Here is a 22,809-nt window from a genome sequence, read left to right as displayed (position 1 = left end):
TATGGCTTTTCATTTGCTATAAAGTAGTCTATTATTGATTTCTGTCCTCTTGCTCACCTTGCATAATTTTATGGTTGTAGAATATATTCATTATTGTTAAATTATTATAATATTATGTAATCAAGGAGTTGTTTTCCATTTCTGTTTACTGTTGCTTCTCCAAGTTTTTCTATATTATTATATATATATATATATATATTTTTTTTCCATTCCTATTCTGGCATTAAAATCTCTGGCTATAATTACATATATTGTCTGTTTTATTTAATTTTTCATATATTCCTTGTAACCGTTTGTAAAAGTCATCACTTTCTTTTTCCTCTTTGCGAATATACACTCAAACAACTGTTAATTTGTTTTATTTAATTTTAATTACACTTCCAATATTCTTTCATTCTAGTAAAATAAGTTATTTTTGTTTTAATTGATTCATGGATCCAAATAATTATGCCAGCTTGTGCATGTATTTGTTTGCCTACTCCGCTATATTGCTAAATATATTATCTTGTCCTTTTATATTTTTGTAAAATATCTTTTTATAAGTCTTAATATGTTTTTAATATCCTTTATACTTTACTTATCTCCTTCGTACTTAAACCTTCTTAAATCAAAATCCTACCGGCCATTATAAAAATTGTAAAATCTTTCCTGTGTAATATCGTTCTCTACAATATTTTTAATTCCCTTTTAGTCAGTTTATAATTTCTCCATCTATATTTTTCTCTGTTATAACCTTTATCTCACGTAAGTCAAAATAATCTCCAGGCCGAATTTCTAATGAGAGTGACGCTATTGGTTTGTGGGACAAAGGAATTACTTAATGGCAGATACCTATTCCTTTGTCTTAGCACTAGTTCTAATTCCTTATTCAGATTCAGAGAAAATTTATTTTTTATCTGCACCATCCCGAATCCTAGATTAACAAAGCTTGTATGACCAAAGAACTAGAACACAGTTAGCATTCAATCTTATTAAACTATAATTCTCTTTTCTGCAGCTGTAGCCTATCTGTTATCTAACCTCCCGCTATGGTTCGTAAATTTTATGAGCAAGTGCAATAGAACAAAATTCAGGCCAGGCAGCATTTACTCTCAAAACAAAACATTTAATTCAAAAGACATATTATACACTTTATAGTACTAAACTGAATAAACATTCTAAATTAGATAATGAATGAGCACTTAGTTTACAATTTCTCAATCTCTCTCATGGAATGCATTCAAAGAATCTCACTCATGATATCTAATTATACACTAGACATATCACTCTTAACCTTCAATTCTATGTACATTATATAACAGACTTATTCAATTTTGTTCCACATGCTCTCAACAAAATTATCTCACACGGAACACTCATTATATCCCTATCATTTAGGAATTACGTTCTATACACCACAGGCTGTTTCACTATATCCTATACAGAATTCTCAATTTTACTCAATAAAATAATGAAACAATTTCTAGAGTCTTTCCTAGTATTCACAAACATTCTTCTTAAACAATTTCACTTGTAAGAGAGCATAAACTGTACATTACCAATTGCTGGGTTGCTACTTAGCCTCATCACTAATTTCGTCTGGATATTCACCTTTGAATTCAAGTTCACTCTGCATATTCTAAGGTATTCTTCACGGATTCTCTCTGCATTTTACATCAGGATATCGCTGCAAGTATTTGTGCTTTTCATCTGCTGGGCTGACCACTGACTGGTAGACTTTCGAGCCATTGTCTCGAAAAAAACTCGTCGAATGAAGGGGATACCACGTGGAGGCTCCACACACATCAGCACGACCGCCAGACACATGAGATCCAGAACCTACGAGACCATCTGAGAGCACAGGAACCAGAGAACAGGAGCAAGGCCTGATTTTCGGCGTTGCATACCCTTTTAAACTGAGCGCCAACAGTTCATACTACCTCATCAGTTTCTCCTTCCAATATCTTTAGCGTCATCTCGTGTCACCAAGTACACAGCGCCCCACACAGAATCCTCACGTAATCTATGGAGTGTAGGAGGGGGGGAGGCAGCATGCTTACAAAAGATATACCTGTACTCTGTTGCACGTGCTATAGACTTCGGCCATTTTCAGATAATAGGATTATCTCTCTTTTCCAGCAATTGTTCAGTACTTACAAAACAGTAAGGTTCAAGCAACTTAACAATTCATAAAACTTTACAATATAAGACAAAATTAAAATTGAAGGATTTAGTAACATTTGGTTAATTTACAAGTGCTCAGTAAGTCTGATATATCAATATTTATTTCCAAAGTGAAAGGCCCATGTCAAGTCTGTATGAAATGTAAATTACTTTAATTCAAGTTTCATTCGGAACTTAACAATATATAGTGGAGTAGACATTTGGAGTAGATATCATATCATATATGATATGATAGTAAATAGATACGTTATATAGCAAATGTCTTCCTAGATATTAAAGTCAAGAGAAGGCTAGAAACAGATACAGATCATTTAGTACAGGCAAAATCAAGGTTTCCAGCAAACTGGTTACAAAAAAATAAATAAATAACCTAGACAAACAAAATCTAATTACAAAGTAAGACTACTACTAAATGATTTAAGTATAAGAAATTTATACCAACTGAGGATTAATAACTATTTAGAAAAAATATAAGAAAATGAAGACATCGAGAAAGAATGGAATAATATAAAAGAAATTATTACATCAGAAGAATATGAAAGTCTGGAAACTTATAAAAAATACATAAAAATAAAAAAAGTACATATATATGGGACAATGAAATAAAAACAATAACTGAAAATAAAAAGCTGGTCTTTAAAATATGGTTAAGTAGTAAAAAACAAAACAATGAAATTGAATATAAAAAAAGATGAGCAATAGTCAAAAGAGAAATCAGAAAGAAACAAGAGAAAGATGGGAAAAAATTGTATCATACCTGATATTGCAAAATAAGACCCAATGCCTATAAAATACTAAAGCACATGAATGCAGATATAAAAGAAACTGCAAATATAAATTACCAAGTAGGTTTAATAGAATTCTTAGATTACTTTACGTCTTTGAACAGATAATTTGTATGGCTTTTTCATTTGCTAAAAAGTAGTCTATTATTGATTTCTGTCCTCTTGCCCACCATGTATAATTTTATGGTTGCAGAATATGTTCATTATTGTTAAATTATTATAATATTATGTAATCAAGGAGTTGTTTTCCATTTCTGTTAAAAAAAAATACACCAAAAACTTACAAAATGTTTCAGATGATGAAGGAAAACTAACTAAAATAAAATAAAAAAATGGTATATCAACAGAAGATGGGATAAATTCCAAACTGCATAAATTTGTAGGGGAAAAAAAATTCATGAGAGATTACTAAAATTTTTAAATAAAATATACACAAATGGGAAAATACCAACAGAATGGAATATAAGTATAGTAATATCTATATTTAAAAAAGGATATAAAAGAAAACCTGCTAATTATAAGTAATTAGCAGGTTTTGAGAGGTATAAGTAGAGGTGTAATAAGAGGTATAAGTCTATTGAATACATTCTACAAAACATATAGTAAAATACTTAATGAAAATTTGAAAATATACAGTGAAAAAATATTATTAGAATGTCAAAATGGATTTAGACAAGGATGCAACTTTCCATTTAAAACTACTTAGAGAGAAAGGAGAATTTAAGAAACTCAACTTTTGTTTATGGATTATGAAAAAGGATTTGACAGAGTAAAACGAGATACTGTTTCATATATATTACAAAGACAATGAAAATAAACAAATTACAAAATGCCTGAAAAACAATCTATAAACCAAGGAGTAAGACTGAGATGTCCTCTGTCTCCAGCAACTTTTTAATATTTATATTAATGACATATTAATACAGTGGAACACTTTAAATAACCCTAATATAGAAATTTCCCAAAATAACAAAATAAATATGCTATTATTTGCAGATGATCAGGTAATATCAGATAGGAAGCCACTTTATAAAGAGCAATATATAATTTAAATGAAATATTACAATAGAATAGTTTGGAATGAAAATATCAAATAGATAAAACAGCAACAACATTTTGTAGACAAATTCCAGTTAGTAGTAAGATAGTTATTAATAATAAAATAATAGAACAGATAAATATATCTAATTATATTGGATATGAAATATATGAAAGAGAAAAAGACAATTAAAAGCTTCAAAATTTTTACTGATTATAGGCCTGCTAAACAAACACTAAATCTGAATATTGTGCAAAAAGAAACAAGTTTGAAAATACACAATACTTTAGCAGTACCTACATTATTTTTTAAGCAATGAAATTTGAACAAACAATATATAAACAAGATAAATAAAGAATAAAAAGAACAAGTGAAATGAGATTCAAGAGAAGGACTTTAAAAACACACATTATTAGACAAAAAAAAAGAACAAAGATATTTTAAAAGAAAACTAAAAAAATCAATAGAGGAGAAACTAAATAAATAAAAACAAAATCAGAACATGCAAACAGAATGACTAACAATCATATCCTAAACAATTAATAAAATATAAACCAAATGGGAAAAGAAAGGCCAGGTACACCTCACAAAAGGATATTAGATGGTTAATGAGACTGGAACAGACAAATATAATTTATACCCATATTTAGTATTATGGTGATGATTTTTATGGCAATCAATTAAGGCCAATAACCTTGTCTACACTTGTATTTTATCTTATGTACATACACACCTTTTAAACTCTACATATAACTTTCTGTAATCAGGGAAGCTACTTGATTAGGCCAAATTATGCTATTCACAATGTGATCCGATTAACTGGAATTCGCTGTACTTAAAAAATCTGTTGAAGATCTTGAAGCCTCTAACAATCATGCACTACAGTCTATCAAACAAAGTGGAATGGCATGCTCTGCCATCAATAATGATATGAATAGGATTTGAGGTCAGTTATACACAGAAGGAAGAGTGAGTGATGTACAGAGCCCTGGGGTACATTAATATTGGTGGCAAAAATCTGAGGAAAGGAAGCCATTTACCATACATGTGATAAACAGAAAGCAAATAGTGATGTACAGGCCATAAGAGGATGGCTAAGATATAAAAGAATGACCCACATATCAAAAGTCACAAGATTAGTGCCATGTGTGTTTAGACCACAGATGCTGGCCTAAACTACAATAGATGAAATGGATGCAGAAACTTTTTTTGGGGAGTAAGAATTAAATTTGGTGGGTTGTTTGGGAGATTTTCATCATCATTAAATTCATCACCAAGCCCCCAATCTTTCTCAGGAGTCTCATATCTGCAGTCTCTGTCTTTGAGCAAGTATTTTATTTCTAACCCAGTGCTCAGATTCATAAGTTAAAATAAGCTTGAACACTGCTGTATACAGCTAATTTATCTCTTATTCCATATAAATTTATCCAGTTGACTTCCTACCATACCAGCTTCGTTGATTCTGTTTATTTCCATATTTAATTTACTATCTTCACTAAAAGGTTCTCCATTCACAATGCATTTGATATTTTCGATGTTTCTGCCTATTTTCAATGTCTTTGACTTGTTTTGCTGACAATCATACCATATCTATTATGACAGTTATTCAATTTAGTCAGGAAATCTTGCAGACTTGTACTAGATTTATTCAGAAGTATAACACATCTGTATAAAATAAAGAGCTAAGATTAACATCAATTTTGATATCAGGTTTAATACCACTTTCTTTGTGGGGGGGGGGTCCAACCACACCTTCTCGCTTCCTTTAGAAAACCCATGCTGTTCCCTGCAGAGTATAGAATGATCATCTACCCATTTCTGTATGCGAGTTCTTACTAACTCCTCTAAAATCTTCACTACCACACCAGAAATATTAATAGGTCGGTAGTTAGACATATCAGTTTTTGCACCACCCTTGTGCAATGGAACTATATTACATTCTTCCATTCCTGTGGTATCATTCTTGAGCTGAGACTCAAGTTATACAAATGTGTGAAAGGCCTAGCCAATTCTGCTGAACATTCCTTTAACAAAACGGGCAGATATTCCATCTGTCCCTATTGACAAATTCTTATTCAGGTTATGCAAAAGCTTTTCAACCTTATTTTCATGAACCTCTAACTCTTCATCCAACATAGCAGTAACACTGTGCACCATACTACATACACCTGGTTGATATATCTTAGCAAAGTGAGCACTCATTAACTGAACAATCTCCTTAGCTTCTGACACTCGTGTACCATCTGTATTCAATAAAGTTATTCTTACACATTCATTCTTTCTTTCGCTTATGGCATAATGATGAAATTCTTTTGGATTGCTTTTAGTTCACATAGCCAATTTCTTTTCATACTTCGATTTAGCTTTCCGCACAATACTTGTTACTTTTCTGGCTTGAGCCAGAAAAGTAACAAGTATTGTGCGGAAAGTAATCATAATCAAGTAACAAGTAATCATAATTCCTCTCACTCTTATTCTCACGATATTATTTCCACATATTCTTCTTCTTGTGGATTGCTTGCTTAATAAGGCTGCACATCCATTTCACTCCCAACCTATTTATTCTTCGAACACTACGGATACATTCAGATACCGCCTCATTCAAGCACTTTTTCAAAGATTCCCATGCATTGCTGACATTTTTTCCATTCAGTAATTGATACCATGGGACGAAAGATAATATTCTTCTAAGTTGATCATAATTTCCAGCTTTGTAATTCAGCATGTAGCCTGATTTAATCGGAGTTTCAATACAAGTAGATACTTCCCAAGAAAGAACAGCATGATCACTGTCACCAATTGGTGGTAAAATAGCTATATTCTTGAGAGAGATCCCTTTTGACTCTATGAGCAAATCCAACACTCTTTGACCTCGAGTTCTTTCTTTCACATGCTGCTTGAGAAAGTTATCCCGCAACAATTCAATAAATTCCTGTTCTTTCTGATCATGAGATTTCTCTTCTACTCAATCAATGTTTAGAAAATTAAAGTCACTCATAATGATCATTCGCTTGGCTAAATCAAGGCTAAATTGGCAATGCATTTCTTCGTCCCCTGCAACTGAGCCCAGGTCTGTAGCAACACCCCACCATATATTTCATTCCGTTAACCTCCACTTCACACCAAATAGACTCAAACTCATTGCTACATGGGACATTGTTACCATCATTGTTTTCTTGTATTTCTACCCTAACTGGACTTAAGTCATCTGATATCATTAGTAGCACTCCTCCTCCTCTCCTATCATTCCTAAAAATAGTATATCCGTTACACTCGATCCCACTTACTATATCTGATTCTGAGCCAGGTTTCACTAATGCCAACAATCTTAGGCCACATCGTATTCAATAAAGCAACAAACTCAACCCCTCTGTTTCTAATGCTCCTGGCATTTGTGTATAGACATAATAAATTACAACCTAGTCTATTCTTATAATTAGATACACAATGTATTTGGTGGTGTTCTAGAATTTTGTCTTTTCCCTCCCTTGACATACTTACCGAACCCAAAGCATATTTTTCCACTCCTACGCCACATACATAAACATATTCAAAGGCAATTATATCTTTATGACGTTTGTATACCATAGCTGAACTTTTACACACATTTTTCCCATTCCTCCCTTGATGATCTAATAACTGAAAAACTGCACCTAATAAATCTCCTAGTAATAATTTTATCTTTGGTCATATGGTCAAACACCTTGGCAAAAATGCCAAAGAACAACTTCTGGACATTCTTATTACTTCTTGGCAAACAGGCAAACTACCAATAGAATGGAAAAAATCATTTATTGAACCCATCCTAAAACCTGACAAAAATTCTACAGAATGTCAAAGCAATAGACCTATCACAATTAACTAGTGCCATACCAGAATCACACACTAGCTCAAAAAAAATAATTATAATAACTTTTACCAAACTGCCTATAGAGCACATCATTCGACAACAGATCAATTATTCTACTTCTGCCAAACAATAATACTCATTTCAGGAAAAAACAAACAAAAAAGATAACTGCCATATTCCTTGATATGACTTCTACTTTTGATCGTGTTTGGATCAAAAAATTAATACAAATAGTACCGGATTAGAGAATCCAAGACTACTGTAACAAATTACCGACCGACCAGCATATCAGGAGTCGTTGTCAAGGTCTTGGAGAAAGTAGTCAAGGGAAAATACAGGAATGGATTGATGAAAATGAGATACTGTACAGGGGACAGCATGGCTCTGTGAAGGGGTAGATCATGCCTCAGTAACTTGCTCAAGTTTTATAACACAGTGACGGCTGAACTCGATAAGGGTAATGGGTTTACAGTGATACTGCTGGACCAGGCTAAGGCATTTGACAGGATACCACATGGAATTCTAATCCGTAAACTACAACATATGGGAATGGATATAGGGTTGGTGAGATGGATAGGTGGGTGGTTGATGGAGAGATATCAGAGAGTAGTTTATTCAGGACTAGAGTCCAAAAGACAGCCTGAGACTAGTGGTGTGCCACAGGGTTTTGTTCTTGGACCACTACTGTTTAATCTGTTCATTAACGATATAGGGAAGGATCTAAGAGGAACAGTTCATTTGTTCACTGATGATGCAAAGTTGGGTAGGGCAATAGTGAATGCAGAAATGTCAAAATCTTAAAGGACGACTTGGATAGATTGAAGTTCTGGGCTAAGGAGAATGGATGTCAATTTAATGTGACAAAATGTAAGGTTATGCATTTTGGGGTGAAAAGATTAGCAGCAGTATACCACATTGGTATACTGGAACTGTACTCCAGGAGATTGATGATGACAGGGACTTGGGAGTGTTGGTGGATAGGGAGATAAAGTTTAGGGGGCACATTGCAAAAATCGCTAAATCAGCTCATCCACTCACTTGGTTTTTGAAAAATACTTTGACGAGCAGAGACAAGCAAGTTATTGCACCTAAGACCTCATCTCGACTACTGTGCCCAGATTTGGTCACCTAGGTTTCTTCTTGATGGAGAGGAGGTGGAGGCGAGTGACCAAGATGATAGCAGGTCTATGCAATGAACCTTATGAGAACAGGTTGAAGATTTGCGGGTTGCAGAAATTAGTTGATAGGCAGAAAAGGGGAAATATGATTGAGACATTCAAATTGCTAAAGGGTTTCTATAGAATTAATTCAGAGGATATTTTTGAGATCAGGACTGGTAGTGGGAAAACTAGGGGACACCTGGAAGCTGGGCAAGAGTGTGGTTAGCAAGGGTGTTAGAGCTGGGTTCTTTACTTTTCGAGTGGTAAATGAGTTGAATAAGCTGCCAGAATCTGTTGTGGGTCTATGACGGTGAGCGAGTCCAAGGCAAAGGTATGATAGACACTGTGAGAATGTCGTAGTTGTGTGGACATCATGTTCAGGACCTCCCTACTGACTTACAGCTCAAATAAAGACTAAGTATTGCTTGATATAATGTCCCATTGACACCATGACCATCCAACTGTAGTGCAACGAATAGCTTCTCTCTTGGCACCTTGACATATGTCTTTGGCAAGTCTACAAAACTTAAATGCAGATCTTCGTTATATTCCTATGATTTCTCAACTATTTGCTTGAAATGTGGAAAGGCAGCAGAAGTAGATGATATTCGACCAGAAATGCTGAAATATGGTGGTAAAAAAGTCTTACAGTGGCTGCACTGCATAGTTCAGAAAGCCTGGATAGAGGGAAGAATTCCCAATGACGGGAGTAGAGCTCTAATAGTACCCCTATATAAAAAGGGAAATAAAACTGAATGTGAGAATTACAGAGGTATTTCCCTACTGAGTGTTCCTGGCAAGATCTATGCAAGTATACTTGAGAAACGGTTGAGAAGAATTGTGGAAGAAAAGCTTGGTGAAGAACAAGCTGGATTCAGGCCAAATAGAGATTGTCAGGATCAGATCTTCACTTTATGACAAATAGTTGAGAAAGCATGAGAATATAACAAAGATTTGTATTTAAGTTTTGTCGATCTGGAAAAGGCATATGACAAGGTGGCAAGAGAGAAGCTATTCAATACGCTGCAATTATAAGGTGTCAATGGGGCATTATATCAAGCAATACTTAGTCTTTATTTGAGTTGTAAATCAGCAGTTAGAATTGAAGGAAGTACAGGAAGATGGTTTAATGTTAAATCTGGTGTGAGACAAGGATGTACATTATCCCCTCTGTTATTCATTATCTATATGGATCACATTATGAAGGAAAGTGGTATTAAACATGATATCAGAATTGGAGATGTTAATCTCAGCTCTTTGCTTTATGCAGACGATGTTATACTTCTAAATAAATCCGCTACAAGTTTGCAAGATTCCCTGACTAAATTGAATAACTGTTGTAATAGATATGGTATGAAGGTCAGCATTAAAAAGACAAAGAAAATGAAAATAGGTAGAATTGTTGAAAATGTCAACTGTGTTTTGAACGGGGAAGCTGTGGAACAAGTAAAACGTTTCAGCTACTTAGGCACGATTTTTAGTGAAGATGGTAAATTAAATATGGAAATAGACGACAGAATCAAGAAAGCTGGTATGGTAGGAAGTCAATTGAATAAATTCATGTGGAATAAGAGAGAAATTAGTCGGAACACTAAATTAGCTGTATACAAGACAATGTTCAAACCAGTTTTAACTTATGGATCTGAGAACTGGGTCAGAAGTAAAATACTTGACCAAAGACTAGAGACCACAGATATGAGAGTCTTGAGAAAGATTAGAGGCGTGAACAGATGGCATCAATGGCAATATCATATTAAAAACGATTATATTAGGAAAGAACTTGACATTGTCAGCATCCAGGAATGCATTAGCAGAGTTAATCTCAGGTTGAATGGTCACTTGAACAAAATGGGCGAGGAAAGATTAGCAAAACAAGTGTTCTCTGCCAGGTTGGCAGGAAAACGACCCAGAGGAAGACCAAGATATAGGTGGATTGATACGGTACAAAGTGCCTTAGATGATAGAAATATAAGATCTGATAATGTTGGAGTCTTGACAAGTAACAGACTGATTTGGAGGAAAATTGTAGATAGGAAGTTAGTAATGACATAAATTTTTCATGTAGTACTATCATATCCTATCTACAATTTTCCTCCATCATCAGGAAATTGATGATGATGAACAAAATGGACAGAAAAGAAAACAAATGAAACTGCAAGACAAAACCTAAAATATACAGACTCATTAATTGAAAATCTCAAAAGAAGACAACTTCAGTGGTACGGACATGTGAAGAGAATGCCATCAAAAAGGTGACCCAATCTCATTCTGTATGCAAGATTAGAAGAAATAAGAAAAAAAGGAAGAACAAGAACTAAATGGCTAACAACAATACAGGTCAACTCTGGATTACAAACATATAGACAGCTCACCAGCTACGCAAGAAACCAAGACTCCTGGAGGACTCAACCCGTCCCCAACGGAAGAGGACAGTAAGTAAGTAAGTAAGTAATATAGGAGCTATGGCAGCTGCACTGCAATCATTTGGAATTTGTCCCTCTGTCTAGGCCTTCTGAACTATGCAGTGTAGCCACTGTAAGACTTTTATACCTCCATACTTGAGCATTACTGGTTGAATATCATCTACTCCAGCTGCCTTTCCACGTTTTCAGGCTTTTAAATGGCTTTTTCTACATCAAGTATGAATATGTATTCCTGATTGCATGTCTGTTGAGTGTTTTGTTTACCACCGTATTGTCCTCACTGCTCGTTTCATTTAGCAATTACTCCATACATCAATGATATCTTTTTCTCAAGTTTTCATGTCATCTTTATCATCTCTATTTTCTTTTACAGCACTCTTTCCTCCATTTCTGAGCATATCTTGCCACCTTCTTGATATTTATTTTGTATGTTCTTATCCGTCCTCCTATAACTTTTGTTTAGCTAGTGTACTTGGTCTCCATCCATTCATAAACTGGCAAAATTGGCTTCAGGATTTGATCCTAGCTGATCGGAAACCTTTAGATTCCTTACTAACCGTTCAGTCCAATGCAGTAACCAGCGCCTTGCCTGTGGAACTGTTTTCCTACTGCATCTTCAAATGTGAGAGAATTCATGCCCCTTAAAGTATTCTTTGTATGTCATTAAGAACATCACTCTTACTGCATGTGGGATGAAAGGGGTGGGAACAGAAACTGGAGCCCTTGCTCTAGTGAACAAATATGGCAGCCCCCACTTCAGGTCTCTAATAAGCATGGAAGGAGATGGTATTTCACTGAGCAATGAAAGTCATCTATCACCTAGATCTGGATCATAAGGCAGTGATACATATAGCAGTAAAGAAATTAACCTGAACACTAAATTTATGTGCTCCTCTGTTCCTAATAAGTTCATTAATTTGCTTAAGCATGAATTCTACCAACGTAGAACACATTTTTCTTATTTTGTATCTTGAAACCATACCATTATAATGGATTGTATTAAATTATCCTTTGTATCGCAATTAAATTTTCCAAGTTTCTTTTTCACTATGGCCCACCAATTTTCTAATAAGTTAATGTCAGGAGAGTTACCTGGCCAGTGAAGCAATTAGATGTTGTGACTTTTGAAGAACTCTCTTTCACTTTTTTTTGAAGCATGACATGGAGCAAGATCCTGTTGGAAGATGAGTTCTTTCTGGATCTGTAGGACCACTCTCTTCTCTAATATTTATGTATTGCTCACTTTTCATCATATCGTCAAAAGCAACTAGTGATCTTGATCTGTCATCTGTAAAACAACCCTAGAACATCGTTTTAGCTGGATGTTTAGGAGTTTGTTAAAGGTGGGTGGGAGAAGTCTTCTCAGCTGCTAATTTGCAAACATAGAGTACTCACTTTTTCTTTTAAGGTTACACGGTGATCAGCATTCATATTTATGAATTTGGGGATACAAAACACACGTGTTGAAAAGATTATTTTACTGATTAATAATAAAATAATAACTTGATGTTTCGACCCCTGTATTGAGGTCATCATCAGAAGGATACATGTGTATAAGAACCAAGCTACATGCTGTTACACTCTATATAGGTAAATTACATCTAGGTTGTTAACTAATCTTTTTTCTTAGCCTGCCCTCTAGTGATTAAAAAAAAAAAAAATTACCAATAAAAACTACAAAAAACTATGCTAAAGTCCTCAGGTACTAGGATTCTTCTGGAATTATACAGTTCATATTGTTATAATACGATTACCTTCTGGATTTGTACAGGTTGCTACTGAATGTTCAGGAAAAAATTATGGTAATGAGGGCACTCATTAGTTGAACAACCTCTTCTGAATCTGCAACCCTCATGCCATCTGCATTTAGAAGAGTTATTCTTTCATATTCGTTCTTTCTTTTACTTGCAGCATATCAATAGAATTCTTGAGGGTTGTGTTTAGCATGTTGCCAGTTTCTTTCACACCGAGACTTTGATTTCTGTACAACAGTTGTGACTAATTCTAGCCTGCTGCTTATAATTTTCATAATGCACTTCATCCTTTTCTTACCAATCTCTTGCTTAACACCCCAACTGGCCAGGATGTATATATACGTTCAGATAAATCTGGATACGATTCTGTAACACCTATTGAATAACATCGATAAGAAGTGCAGGTTGGTCTCACTATTTCATCCACCTCTGACGGTAGAGAGGTTAATAAGATTACACATCCATTTGACTCCAACCTTATTTATTCTTTGAACTCTCAGGACACACTCTGATATCGCATCATTTAAGTATTGTTTAAATGCTTCCCATGCACTGTCGATATTCTTTGCATCCATCAACTGATCCCATTCCAATGGACTCAGTTGGTCATAATTTTCTGCTTTGTAGTTCAGCATGTAACCTTTTCTGAATGGAACAGTCATAAACTTAATCACTTCCCAAGTGAATCACTTCCCAAATTATCACCGTCACCAATCGGAAGCAGAATAGTTACATCTTTAACTGAAACGCTCTCTGACACTATAATCAAATCTAACACTCATGTCCTCGAGTTCCTTCTGTAACATGCTGCTTGAGGAAGTTGCCCTGCAACAACTCAATAAATGCATTCTCATTCTTTTTGTAAGAATGAGAATGCATTTATTGAGTTGTCAGTAAATGTAAAGTCATACACTTTGGCATGATTAGATATCTGATGTCATATTATATTGGTGGAATTATGCTTGAAGAAACTGATGAGGCTAAGGATCTTGGAGTGTTAGTAGATAGGAAGCTGAAGTTTCAGGAGACATGTAGCAAAGATTGCAAATACATCTCAAAAGATAATTGCAATGCTGAAACGAACATTCACATGTAAAGATAAAGAAGTCATTTTGCATCTTTACAAGGCTTGACCTCACTTGGACTATTGCGTGCAGTTCTGGTCTCCTGGTTTCCATTGTGATTCTGATATTTTGGAGAGAGCGCAAATGAGAGTGTTAAAAGTGATATCAGGCTTGTGGAATACTAATTATCAAGACAGACTGAGAATTTGTAGACTGCAGACACTAGCAAACAGGAGAAAGAAGGACGATATGATTAAAACTTACAAACTTCTGAAAAAGTCATACAGGAATTCAAGTGATGGAATTTTTCAATTTATGGAGGGCTGGGAAAGGACAAGAGGGCATCCTTGGAAGCTGAAAATGACTGCCACTAAGAAGTGGGGTGAGGGCTAGATTTTTCTCTCATAGGGTAGTGCATGATTGGAATGGATTGCCATTGGATGTGAGTGCAAGCAGTGTGGATGAATTCCAGAATAAGTATGATAGCTGGTGCGTGTGGTATGTGGACTCCCTTGATGAGTTCCTGACTCCCTGGAGGTCTCTCTTAATAATAATAATATTGTTAAATCTAAGTCTCAGCTCTGGGTTAGTCCTGAGATAGTGGGAAGAGGGAAAATTAATTCCATTGCATAAAGGAGGCTCTAAGACTGATGTAGCAAATTACTGACTGTTCAGTTTATTAGGAGTTGTCAAAGTATTGGAGAAGTTGGTCAAGTGCAAAAATACAGGAATGGATAGAAGGAAATGGGATACTGTATGGGGAGCAGCACGTTTTGCAAAGGATAGGTCATGTCTCAGTAACTTGCTGACATTTTATAATACAGTGACAGCTGAGTTGGATAAAGAAAATGGGTTTATAGTTATACTGCTAGGCTTTGAAAGGCCTTTCACGATACCACATGGAACTCTAATCAGTAAACTGCAGCATATGGGAATGGATATAAGGTTGGCGAGATGGATAGGAGGGTGGCTGATGGAGAGATATCAGAGAGTAGTTTATTCAGGAGCAGAGTCCAAAAGAAGGTCTGTGATTAGTGGCATGGGTTCTGTTCTTGGCCCATTACTGTTTAATTTGTTCATGAACAATTAGGAAAGGATCCGAGGAGAACCATTCAGTTCTTTGCTGATGACACAAAACTGGGTAGAGCAATGGTTAATAGATGATGTCAAAATTTTGCATTATGACTTGGATAGATTGGCAGACTGGAAGAAGAATTGATGCATTATGCATTTAGCATAAAGATTATGCATTATGGAGTGAAAAGATTACTAGTTGTATACCACATTGGTGAAACTGTACTCCAGGAAATTGACGACGAAGCCAAAGACTTGTATAGGGAGTTAAAGTTTAGGGGGACACAGCAAAAGTTACTAAAGCAGCTCATCAGATTACCTAGTTACTGAACTTTGACGAGCAAAGACAAGCAGGTTATTGTTCTTGTTTAGCCAGCCTTGATAAGACCACATCTTGACTACTGCATGCAAATCTGGGTGCCAGGGTTTTTTGGTGATGAGGATCCAGAGGCGAGTGACCAAGATGTTAGCAGGTTTATAGAACGAATCTTATGAGAACAGGTTGAAGATTTGTGGGTTACAGAAACTAGTTGATAGCCAGAAACAGAGTGATACAAATTACTGAGGGGTTTTTACAAGTCAAAGGAAATTTTTCAGAACAGATCTGGTGGTGGCAGAACTAGGGGCCATCCATAGAAACTGAGTAAGGGCATATTTAGCATGGGTGTTAGAACTAGGTATTTTGCTTGGAGGGTAGTGAATGAATGAAATAGGTTGCCAGAGTCTGTTATTGCTGCTATGACTGTGAATAAGTTCAAATCAAAGTATAATAGATAATGGGCAAAGGTTGGATAGTTCTTGACGTGATGTTTAGGGCCTCCCTAAGGACTCCTGGAGTTGCCTATAATAATAATTATCATTATTGTCTGATATCATATTACAGTTACAATTGACTGTCATTACAGCAACCATCATTTCAGTATTTCAGCATTGTATCTGTGGAATTAAAGTTTCACAAATACAATACTATGCTGAAAAAAAATTCACTATAGCAAATTATCCATTAGAGCAACTATTCCTTTGGTCCCTAGGAGTCTGATCTAAGAGTCGATCAACTGTATTATTAGCAGTATCTCACTAGTTTTAGCCATCCTTATTGTTATTACTGTTATTATTACGTGACCTCCAAGGGGTCCAAAGACTCATCGAGGGAGGACACCCACTCCACAACTCTCCGCCTCTACTACTCAACCCACCGACAACGACGAACTGCAACCACCACCATCTACTGCTCACTAACACCACTAGTATTTTCACAGACAATCACAAACATCAATGCCCACGGCGGGATTCGAACCCACAGCCTTTTGGCTGGAGAGCGGATACGCTAACCACTCGGCCAACCAGGCCGGCATCTTTATCTCATTAATATGAATTATTTTAACAATGCATTCCTTTAATTTTCTCAGCATTGCACTTTCTTCTTATGGTGATGTGCCTATCTAATTGATATGACACTATCATATTTCTTCAACTCATTTTCTATTTTAAAGACATATAGAGTATAATTTGATTGGCTGATGAGCCAATCTCCAAAAAGTCCAAAATTTCCATACATCCTCAATCATTTAGTATCCAGGTAGATGCTTAATAATAAGACTCACCATGAGATGGTGAGGAGTGGATACTGGATCAGTAAGTCGAGTTAGTAATGTGCATTTTTCATTTTTCTAAGGCTGTATAAAAGTCTTCCGTCCAGGATACAGTAATACTGATATCTTCAAATATTCTGTATTATGATCATCATTAATCTGCTTGTTGCTTAACTCAGTCATTAATTTTTTATTTTTATAAGCTCCTTATAAAGTATTATAAAATATGCAAAACTAGTTGAGATATTAAAGTAAAATAATTGCTGAACCAGGACAGTCCATGAGGAATATATACTACATTAAATGGTCAACAAAATTAAATATTGTTTAATTAGGAGCAATTTTTACCTCTTCTGCTGTTTTTATTTTTGAGCATCATCCAGAATTTAATGCAGACATACATAATTTCAACATTTTACTTCCTACAGTTTAAGCTATAAGTTCTTTCATGGAGTTTTTTCTTTGTCTTTGCAAAGAATTAACCACTGCTGGATAAAATGTTATGTGGAGCTCTCTTAAGTTTGCTGAAGATCTGTTTACTTATTTTTCATCTGGGTCAAGACAGCAGATACATGTTGGCTGTAATAACGATAAAAAATAATCTTTAAAAAATTCACATGAATAAAATAATATATTTATTTACCTTGTTAGCCTCAATTAGCTTAAAAAACTTATCACACTGTTCATTGAAGGCAGTTGCTCTAATTTCACCACTTTCATCTAGAAGATCCATAGAGAACAGCTTTCCTTCTCCTCTTGAGTTGTTCCATGTACGAATGGCAGATTTGTTTGTTACTCTTGCCCTAATAGTCCACCTAATAGGTATAACCAAAATGTTAATTACAGGGATGAACAAAATTAAAAGCATTAGCATTCAGAAGAGTTAGCCTTTAAATGAAACAATTTCCTTAATTTATTTTTAACATTTTTTATGGTAATCCAATACATGAGAGATTGCTTAATTTATAGTACATTCTTTCTCCTGAACTTTATACCCACCTGTGGGCATAAAGTTCAGGAGAAAGAATCTTTTAACACTGGATTTAAAGACAGACCTGCAGATTGTATTCTTCGGGGAATATAGAAGAAGGTTCCAAAAGGCAGAAGGAATGAATGAAGAGGAAGAAAAATTTTGTTCAGTGAGTCTGGAGCTGACCTGTGAAGGAGAACTGAAAAAGGCACCCACTCCACAGCTCTGTCTCCACCACTCAATCCACCAACTACAGTGAACCACAACTACCATCAACACCTACACAAATACCATCTACTGCCCATCACCACTACCACTAGTATTGTTATTATCGTGTCTATGAACAGTGAGCATTGAAATACTTGCAAAAAGTGCAAGAAGCAAAATTGACTGGCCATGTGAAAGAGAATGGGGTGAACTCATGAGATGGGCCCATTCATCAACCTAACTGCTCTCTTCTATAATAATGAATCAAGTATTTTAAAGGATATCATCATCATCAATGTAAAAACTGTATTCAACGATTGGATAGGTTTGCGATTTATGGATGCTTGGACAGTGATTATCATTCATGCTGATGTTTAGTGAAGGAAACACGTCTAGAAATAATAATGATTATTTCTAGACTAAATTTATTTAGATAATAAATTATTATGCCAATATTTCATCTTGCTATCAAGGCATCTTCATGGACACAAAGAAATACAATAAACACATGCATGCAGGCACACTAGTAAGAAAGTAAACACAGACTGAGTGAGAGGATCCTACAGTCCTAACTGGCACCCTCTTGGTGTGGTGATGGAATCATGTTGAAGGTCTCATGATAATGGTCTTCCAGATTTTTGGCAAAAAAGACAGCAGCTGAATTTGTCAAGATCTGATGAATGTTGAATGCCGTGGCAAATTCTAGAAATCGAATATATCATATTCAAAAAGTCTTATGCCATATATAGAAGAAAACTACCATTCCAAAATCTTCAAAGAAGCTGCTACAGTTGCCATTCCACAAATAACCTCAACAGGAACCAATGTTTAATCCTACCAGACATATGGAAGACTTTAATTAGAACAATAAACACACAAGAAACGAACTTCAGTGCAAACTACAAAATGCATCTCGACAAGTAACTCAACATTACTTTGAATCTGTACTCTGATTTTTAATTTTATGAATAGTCAGACAAGTACAAAGTGCCTTAGACGACAGAAATATAAGATCTGATAATGTTGGAGTCTTGACAAGTAACAGACTAATTTGGAGGAAAATTGTAGATAGGAAGTTAGTAATGATATAATTTTTTCATGTAGTACTATCATATCCTGTACACCCCTTGTGGGTACATGGCAGGAATTTGATGATGATGATGATGAATAGTCAGACGGCCACAACTGTTTAATATGAACTATTACTAATAATTTTTCTTTTCTTTGTGTTTTAACTTTAAGTTACCTCTTTAACCGAAAGAAGTAAGTAAAACGACTTACGAAACTTGTCGGATCTTTTATCAATTCATTGTGTTTTATATAGCTTATTATATAAAAAAATACAATCCAATTACCGGAATACACGATGCGAAGTAAATCATATATCTGTGACACGCGTATTGTTTCACGCGCACTATTTTGTTATTGAAATAGAATTGCCAGTTAACGTTTAGCTTGTAATTTTTGTTTTCTTTGCTTTCCTGATTGTACCCTGATGAAGCCGACAGCATAAGCCAGCGAAACTAGTTGGTAATTAAAATAGTTATTCACCTACACTTGACCAATATCTAAATAATAGTTTATTCTCATTAATCCTTGTGGTCGAGAATCAACAATTTCGAATATATCATATTTACATCTGCTTCTGTCTATAAGAGAGATCTGGTTCCATTGGATTCACGATCCATATCCATGGCATGGTCTGCTATTCTAGAATTGCCTGTATTGCAGGAAATAGATATAATGTCTGGAAGAATACAAACTATTTAATGTTTTTCCTATTTGTCCAGATGATGGAGCATCTTTTGGTGAGCAGATAAGGGTAACTAATTTCTGGTATATGGCTTGAAGGAGGACTGTATGTAATACCTTTTTTTCCTGAGGTGCCTAAGATATAGCAAATGGTAATTTAGTTATTTTTTTGTTGTTGTTCTGGAATTTTTTATGAGGTGGGGGGGGAGGAGATTAACAGTGTTCTGTTGGGTTTTGTGAAGGAAAAATCATTTGCTAAAAAAAAGTATTGCAACGATGATTGATTTCAGAATAAAGACTAGTATTGTCCAAGAAAATGGTTCTAATTTATTTTACTCAGGTTTTGATAAAACTGTATTTGATCATCCTGTATTATCTCCTCCAAAAGAGAATAGTTTCTTGAATTTTGTATATCTTGCATTTCCAAAAAGTGGGATATCAACAATTGTGCAAATTTATCAGAATCATTGTATCAGATGACTTTGATTAGCAGGAAAAAAAAAAAAAAAAAAAAAAAAAAAAAAAAATCTTCTGATTTTGAAATTACAGAAGTACAGTAAAACCCCGAAGTGGGACCAACAAAAAACGCGTAAGTCGAATTCGAGTAACTCAGGGTATAATTTTGCATGTAATTTAGGTACACAAACATATAATTGGGACCAAAGGTTTACAAAAACACCTATATTTTTTAAGAAATATAATCATAATTGCAGTTTTTCGTACATAAAAAAAATAAAGTAATTTGGATGTCAATGGTTTCATAAAATCTAGTAGATTTGTCTGACGGCATAATGTCTTTTTCTTGTCACGCAAAATTTTTTCATAGCAAGCTAATGATTTTTTTATTCCTTGCCTTGTGGCTACAATTCGTTCCTCGTTAGGATCCATGTCCTCCAAAATCTGTAACCCTTTCTTTTTATGATTGTTTTTTACTGTGGATTCTTGTAGATTGAACTTCTTTGCTAGCTCACAAATTTTCATTCCACCTTCAAAATCCTTAATAATGTTGAGTTTTGTTTCCAAAGTCAATGTTTTTCTTTTCTTGCTATCTGTAGAAAAATTGGACTTGCTTCCTTTGGACGACATTATTATTTTTTATGTGATAAAATTTTTATCAAGAACATTAGATTAAACAATTGAAGGTTTGTAGACTATAAAAATCATGTATGAATGGAGACCGCATGAAACACGTCAGTGCTTGTTCACAGCATGTGCGACACTGGCGAATGCAGCCGGCACCTGAAAGATACGACTAGTGGGATGGGAATACGTACATATAAGAAACCACGTAAGTCGGGGTATGACTGTATTCATAGAATCTTTGAAAACTTATTTCTAGAAAACAAATTATAGTATCTGAAGAGTATGTTACTGTAAAGATATTTAAATATCTTTACATGATTTTGTTTAAGAAACCTATTATTGTTGGTTTCATTAATGAAAAATGAAATAAAATATGTGCAAAAATATTATATTGATAATATTATAGCAGTACTTGTAGTTTTGCTATTAGTAGTTGACTAGCAAGGTGATGTAGTTAGGCTTAACGCCTAATTGTGTCCTATGGTTTATGCCACTGATGGAATTAGCTTTCCAATTTAGCAGCAACAACAAGAACTGGCAAGATGTACATATCTTCCCACATCATTGGAATTAAACTACCTATAAGTTTTTTTTTTTATACTGAGTGCATGAAATAAGCATTAAGTGGGAAAAGAAACTTCATCATACCAAAAATAAATGCATCCAGTCTGCCATTACTGACAAACTTTTCTCTGCTATATGTGAAATCTGGCTGTCAAGATATCACGCACACAATCTCAAATAAGAGAGTACAGTGTATGCTCTACCATGATATGAAATGAATAGCAGATGGACACAAGAAAAAGGTGGTTATAACAAGCACCAAAAGAATGACAAACTTTCTTCATTATGACCATCAATCACTATGTCGGTGATAGTTAAATCTACCTCCTATTTTTTTTAATTCTCAATAACTAGATAAAAATAGATTAAAAAAATGATTAGACATAAAAAATAATAATTACATACATACCGAGATATCTGTATGAACATGATATATAAACTGAATACACTTAATATTAAAATAATATTAAATGTATTGAGTTTATTATTCAAAATATCCAAAATAATTTATTTCTCCATGAATTAAAAACAATGCTAATTAATAATAAACACAATTTCAATTAGTATTTTTAAAAACTGACATAATTCAATGTCAGTTTTTAACATACGATGTTATGTTGGTAGGGGTTGCACTAACAAAAATCGCATCAATTGTAACACGCAGACCCTGCATTAGAAATGGGATAAACATGCAGAGGAAGATGATTAGTTTACATTATTATTATTACGCGACACCTTCAAGGAGTTCGAAGTCTCATCGAGGGAGGGCACCTATTCTAACTCTGTCTCCACCATTCAATTCACTAACTACGGCGAACAGCAACTACTATCATCATCTACACCAGCACCATCTAATGCCCACCACAGACAATAATCACAAATATCCACGTCCATAGGGGATTCAAATTTGCAACCTTTCAGCTGGAGAGATGATATGCTAACCACTCGGCCTTCACCAATGCCTCTAGATTTTGCACTGGCCATCTTGTTTCTTGTATGCAGGCAATGTCAATCTTTCTGTTTTTAAAACAGTCAGCAAGTTTGCGGCTGTGGCCAGTCAATGTGCCATTGTTGATGGTTGCTAGTTGAATATTCTGGTTTTGGACTTGCTTATTTAAACTGCCTTGCCAACTGGCAGATAGCCCTAGTATTCTCTTCGTATTATTCAGGTAATAATGGAATGCATCGCTTAAGGGAACTCTCTAGCAGGTTGTGCAAAATGAATTGTCATCAGTACATAGTGATGTAACATGAATTTTACTCCAGTCAGCTTGCTGCAAGAGTCTGACCCTGGAGGAACACTGGGATTTTTACAGGTCCAGGTCGTCA

The 22,809-nt window shown here is 34.8% G+C and overlaps 1 protein-coding gene across 1 annotated transcript in view; it reads right to left on the bottom strand.

Moving 5' to 3' along the window:
- RPA1 (replication protein A 70) overlaps positions 1–22,809 on the bottom strand; it is a 283,379-nt gene that overhangs the window by 171,412 nt on the left and 89,158 nt on the right. The window contains exon 8 of the mRNA XM_090391585.1: positions 17,548–17,719. Within this exon, the coding sequence (XP_090247711.1) occupies positions 17,548–17,719 (172 nt within the window). The remainder of the gene's footprint in view (positions 1–17,547; positions 17,720–22,809) is intronic.

Source organism: Typopeltis vanoorti, chromosome 4, assembly GCF_054136105.1.
Source record: "Typopeltis vanoorti isolate ZY-2024b chromosome 4, IOZ_Tvanoo_1.0, whole genome shotgun sequence".
Lineage (NCBI taxonomy): Eukaryota > Metazoa > Arthropoda > Arachnida > Uropygi > Thelyphonidae > Typopeltis > Typopeltis vanoorti.
This window is presented reverse-complemented; position numbering and strand designations above follow the sequence as displayed.